Source organism: Mizuhopecten yessoensis, unplaced genomic scaffold, assembly GCF_002113885.1.
Source record: "Mizuhopecten yessoensis strain PY_sf001 unplaced genomic scaffold, ASM211388v2 scaffold10629, whole genome shotgun sequence".
NCBI lineage: Eukaryota > Metazoa > Mollusca > Bivalvia > Pectinida > Pectinidae > Mizuhopecten > Mizuhopecten yessoensis.
In genome coordinates this window covers 73,911-80,162 of record NW_018408642.1, presented here as the reverse complement: position 1 = coordinate 80,162, position 6,252 = coordinate 73,911, and the positions used below count along the sequence as shown (strand labels likewise).

The following is a 6,252-nucleotide window of genomic DNA, read 5'->3' as shown; positions in this document are numbered from 1 at the left end:
GTCCCCACCATTAACTAGGTAACTAACAATGTCCCCACCATTAACTAGGTAACTAGAAAGTCCACATCATTAACTAGGTAACTAACAACGTCCCCACCATTAACTAGGTAACTAGCAATGTCCCCACCATTAACTAGGTAACTAACAATGTCCCCACTATTAACTAGGTAACTAACAATGTCCCCACCATTAACTAGGTAACTAGAAAGTCCACATCATTAACTAGGTAACTAACAATGTCCCCACTATTAATTAAGTAACTAATAATGTTCCCGCCATTAACTACAAGGCTATACCCTGCCTCTACAAGACTCTTTACATACTCTGCCTCTACAAGACTGTTGAGAAGTCTCTCTTTCTCTTCTTTGATGGAGTCCAAATTGGCTTGCTTCTCTATGGAGTCTAGCTCAGCCTCCTGTCAAATAAATGCACCACAAATACAATATATTAGTGCAAAAACAATACATCATTACACAGAAATGTCTTTACTGAGTTGTGACAAAGCTTTATTCTGTAAGACACCTGGATTATAAGTAGATTGTGTAAGACACCTGGATTATAAATAGATTGTGTAAGACACCTGGATTATAAGTAGATTGTGTAAGACACCTGGATTATAAGTAGATTGTGTAAGACACCTGGATTATCAGTAGATTGTGTAAGACACCTGGATTATAAGAGGATTGTGTAAGACACCTGGATTATAAGTAGATTGTGTAAGACACCTGAATTATCAGTAGATTCTGTAAGATACCTGGATTATAAGTAGATTGTGTAAGACACCTGGATTATAAGTAGATTGTGTAAGACACTTGTATTATAAGTAGATTGTGTAAGACAACTGGATTGTAAGTAGATTGTGTAAGACAACTTGATTGTAAGTAGCTTGTGTAAGACACCTGGATTATAAATAGATTGTGTAAGACACCTGGGTTATAAGTAGATTGTGTAAGACACTTGGATTATAAGGAAATTGTGTAAGACACCTGGATTATAAATAGATTGTGTAAGACACCTGTATTATAAGTAGATTGTGTAAGACACTTGGATTATAAGTAAATTGTGTAAGACACCTGGATTATAAGTAGATTGTGTCAGACACTTGGATTATAAGTAGATTGTGTGAGACACCTGTATTAGAAGTAGATTGTGTAAGACACTTGGATTAGAAGTAGATTGTGTGAGACACCTGGATTATAAGTAGATTGTGTAAGACACCTGGATTATAAGTAGATTGTGTAAGACACCTGGATGATAAGTAGATTGTGTAAGACAACTTGATTGTAAGTAGATTGTGTAAGACGCCTGGATTATAAGTAGATTGGGTAAGACACTTGGATTATAAGGAAATTGTGTAAGACACCTGGATGATAAGTAGATTGTGTAAGACTCTTGGATTAGAAGTAGATTGTGTGAGACTCCTGTATTATAAGTAGATTGTGTAAGGCACCTGGATTATAAGGAGATTGTGTAAGACACCTGGATTAAAAGTAGATTGTGTAAGACACTTGGATTATAAGTAGATTGTGTAAGACACCTGGATTACAAGTAGATTGTGTGAGACACCTGTATTATAAGTAGATTGTGTAAGACACTTGGATTAGAAGTAGATTGTGTGAGACACCTGTATTATAAGTAGATTGTGTAAGACACCTGGATTATAAGTAGATTGTGTAAGACACCTGGATTATCAGTAGATTGTGTAAGACACCTTGATCATAAGTAGATTGTGTAAGACACTTGGATTAAAAGTAGATTGTGTAAGACACTTGGATTATAAGTAGATTGTGTAAGACCCATTGATTATAAGTAGATTGTGTAAGACACCTGGATTATAAGTAGATTGTGTAAGACCCTTGGATTATAAGTAGATTGTGTAAGACACCTGGATTATCAGTAGATTGTGTAAGACACCTTGATCATAAGTAGATTGTGTAAGACACTTGGATTAAAAGTAGATTGTGTAAGACACTTGGATTATAAGTAGATTGTGTAAGACCCATTGATTATAAGTAGATTGTGTAAGACACCTGGATTATAAGTAGATTGTGTTAGACTTTTCTAGGATGAACCCATGGCGTTACTTTTCTAGGATGTACCCATGGCGTTACTTTTCTAGGATGTACCTATGATGTTACTTTTCTAGGATGTACCCATGGTGTTACTTTTCTAGGATGAACCCATGGCATTACTTTTCTAGGATGTACCCATGGCATTACTTTTCTAGGATGTACCCATGGCGTTACTTTTCTAGGATGTACCCATGGCGTTACTTTTCTAGGATGTAACCATGGTGTTGGAATGTTCTACTTTGTTACTTACCTTCAGTGCCCTGATAAAGTCCTGCTCCAGAAGGATATTGTCCTGCTGCAGGTTACTCTGAATGTTGGTTTCCTTGTGAAGGAGCTGGTTCAGTTTAATCATGTCATTTTGCATGTTGGTGATGTTACGCTCAATATCGTACGTTTCTCGGCTCTCCTCGTCTATGTTACCTGGGGTGCAAAAGAAAGCAGAATTAAAGGTAAGAATCTGTTACTTTTTAAAAGTCTGCTGCAGTTATTGAAAATTAATTAATTATCAATATGTTTAGAGTTAGTTAACATTGTAAATACTGTTAAGTCTTTAGTTTAGAGTAAGTTAACATTGTAAGTTACTGTAAAGTCTCTAGTTTAGAGTTAGTTAACATTGTAAATACTGTAAAGTCTCTAGTTTAGAGTTAGTTAACATTGTAAATACTGTAAAGTCTTAAGTTTAGAGTAAGTTAACATTGTAAGTTACTGTAAAGTCTCTAGTTTAGAGCTAGTTAACATTGTAAATACTGTAAAGTCTCTAGTTTAGAGCTAGTTAACATTGTAAATACTGTAAAGTCTCTAGTTTAGAGTTAGTTAACATTGTAAATACTGTAAAGTCTCTAGTTTAGAGTTAGTTAACATTGTAAATACTGTAAAGTCTCTAGTTTAGAGTTAGTTAACATTGTAAATACTGTAAAGTCTCTAGTTTAGAGTTAGTTAACATTGTAAATACTGTAAAGTCTCTAGTTTAGAGTTAGTTAACATTGTAAATACTGTAAAGTCTCTAGTTTAGAGTTAGTTAACATTGTAAATACTGTAAAGTCTCTAGTTTAGAGTTAGTTAACATTGTAAATACTGTAAAGTCTCTAGTTTAGAGTTAGTTAACATTGTAAATACTGTAAAGTCTCTAGTTTAGAGTTAGTTAACATTGTAAATACTGTAAAGTCTCTAGTTTAGAGTTAGTTAACATTGTAAATACTGTAAAGTCTCTAGTTTAGAGTTAGTTAACATTGTAAATACTGTAAAGTCTCTAGTTTAGAGTTAGTTAACATTGTAAATACTGTAAAGTCTCTAGTTTAGAGTTAGTTAACATTGTAAATACTGTAAAGTCTCTAGTTTAGAGTTAGTTAACATTGTAAATACTGTAAAGTCTCTAGTTTAGAGCTAGTTAACATTGTAAATACTGTAAAGTCTCTAGTTTAGAGTTAGTTAACATTGTAAGTTATTGTAAATTCTCTAGTTTAGAGTTAGTTTANACATTGTAAATACTGTAAAGTCTCTAGTTTAGAGTTAGTTAACATTGTAAATACTGTAAAGTCTCTAGTTTAGAGCTAGTTAACATTGTAAATACTGTAAAGTCTTTATTTATTAATATGTTCCCCCTACTAGACCCTTCCCCTTTGCTCCCAGGAGGACCTCAATCTCTGTTAAAACAAATTAAGTCCCCTTGCCAAATGATGCTCTTGACCAAATTTGGTTAAAATTACTCCAATCATACTAAAGGAGAAGGATTTTAAAGATATACCTGAATTTTCCTGATTGCACCCCACCCCTCTGCCCCAAAGGGGGCCACATCCTACATTTATACAAAATTGCTCTACAAAATATTTGTTAAAAATCGCTCAAATCATACTAAAGAAGAAGGATTTTGATAATTTATTACTACGCTCCACCTATTGGGCCTCGCCACGCTGCCCCCAGGGGGCCGGGCCATACTCTCCCTTTAAGATTTAAACCTCAAATTCCCCTAATGGGCCCCACCTCTCTGCACCCAGAGAGCCCACACTCTCCGTTTATACAAAAGTTTGTCCCCTTTGCCAAAGGATGCTCCAGGCCAAATTTGGTTAAAATCCCTGCAATAGTTTAGAAGAAGAAGAAGCATATTAAAGATTTAAACCTCAAATTCCACTATTAGGCCCGGCCCCTCTGCACCCAGAGAGGCCACACTCTCCGTTTTTATAAAATTTTGTCCCCTTTGCCCAAGAATGTTCCAGGCAAAATTTGGAAAAAATCCCTCCAATGGTACAGGAGAAGAAGGATTTTAAAGATTTAATTTAAAACTCAAATTCCCCTATTGGGCCTGCCCCCTGCAGCCAGAGAGGCCACATCCTCCATTTACATAAAATTTCGTCCCCATTGCCCAAGAATGCTCCAGGCTAAATTTGTTTAAGACTCTGCAATGGTACAGAAAAAGAAGGATTTTAAAGATTTAAAACTCAAATTCCCCAATTGGGCCCCGCCAGTCTACATGCAGAGGGGCCACACCCTACATTAATACAAAATTTAGTCCCCTTTGCCCAAGGTTAAATTTGGATAAAGTTGTTGAGGACAAGTAGCATTTTGTAGGAAAAGTTGGCGGACGACCGACACTGTGGTATGGTATAAGCTCAGCATGGTCCTTCGGACCAGGTGAGCTAAAAATCAGAGAAGGGGCATAACTCCTGTTTAAATAGTAGAAATCAAAAATAAATTGCAGTATATAAGGTATTATTGTGATACTGTTTCAAAGATATTGGTCATGAAGGTAGTTAGAATTATTATTTCAAAAATCTCTGTTAAGGATAGTAGAAAAGGTGCATAATTCCTATAGAAAAGATTGGTGGATAAGTGGACAGACAATCCAATTCCAAAGTGTTACAGGGGAAATAAAAATAAGAATTTTCTAAAATGTTGTGAATGACAATTACTCTCACCTTCTGTACGGATCTTTTTCTGTGAGAGGATTGTAAGCTGCTTCTTCAGTTTCTCAACAGAATGGGATTGGCTATCTTTCTCTTTGGATAGGTGAACAAGTTCTGTCTGCTGTCGGAGCCACAGTTGTTGCAGCTCAGCAATCTCCTGGAGGCGTGCCTCAATGGACTTCTGCAGTGAATTTATGTTGATTTCCAATGGTCCAAGTTCCACACCCTAAAACAGTAACAGAAGGTTTTAACCAATAACCTGTTCCAAGCTCATCACCCTAAAACAGCAACAGAAGGTTTTAACCAATAATCTGTTCCAAGCTCATCACCCTAAAACAGTAACAGAAGGTTTGAACTAATAGTTTGATCCAAGTTCATCACCCTTAAACAGTAACAGAAGGTTTGAACCAATAACCTGGTGAAAGCTCATCACCCTAAAACAGTAACGGAAGGTTTGAACCAATAGTTTGATCCAAGCTCATCACCCTAAAACCAGTAACAGAAGGTTTGAACCAATATTTAGGTCCAAGCTCATCACCCGAAACAGTAACAGAAGGTTTGAACCAATAACCTGGTCCAAGCTCATCACCCTAAAACAGTAACAAAAGGTTTGAACAAATAACCTGGTCCAAGCTCATCACCCTAAAACAGTAACAGAAGGTTTGAACCAATAGTTTGATCCAAGCTCATCACCCTTAAACAGTAACAGAAGGTTTGAACCAATAACCTGGTCCAAGCTCATCACCCTCAAACAGTAACAGAAAGTTTATACCAATAACCTGGTCCAAGCTCATCACCCTAAAACAGTAACAGAAGGTTTGAACCAATAGTTTGATCCAAGCTCATCACCCTAAAACAGTAGCAGAAGGTTTGAACCAATAGTTTGATCCAAGCTCATCACCCTGAAACAGTAACAGAAGGTTTGAACCAATAACCTGGTCCAAGCTAATCACCCTAAAACAGTAACAAAAGGTTTGAACCAATAACCTGGTCCAAGCTTATCACCCTAAAACAGTAACAGAAGGTTTGAACCAATAGTTTGATCCAAGCTCATCACCCTAAAACAGTAGCAGAAGGTTTGAACCAATAACCTGGTCCAAGCTCATCACCCTAAAACAGTAATAGAAGGTTTGAACCAATAGTGAGACCAGTATATGAACAGCTGTTGTATATATTGTGTGGTGTGACCAGTATATGTATTGAACAGCTGTTGTATATATTGTGTTGTGTGACCAGTATATGTATTGAACAGCTGTTGTATATATTGTGTGGTGTAACCT

The 6,252-nt window shown here is 36.3% G+C and overlaps 1 protein-coding gene across 2 annotated transcripts in view; it reads right to left on the bottom strand.

The window, feature by feature from the left end:
* LOC110461498 (coiled-coil domain-containing protein 40-like) overlaps positions 1–6,252 on the bottom strand; it is a 92,046-nt gene that overhangs the window by 14,223 nt on the left and 71,571 nt on the right. For both annotated transcript variants that reach the window (XM_021514977.1, XM_021514978.1), the window contains exons 15-17: positions 4,985–5,198; positions 2,323–2,492; positions 324–415 (exon numbers count right to left, since the gene is read on the bottom strand). In XM_021514977.1, coding sequence (XP_021370652.1) covers positions 324–415; positions 2,323–2,492; positions 4,985–5,198 — 476 coding nt within the window. The remainder of the gene's footprint in view (positions 1–323; positions 416–2,322; positions 2,493–4,984; positions 5,199–6,252) is intronic.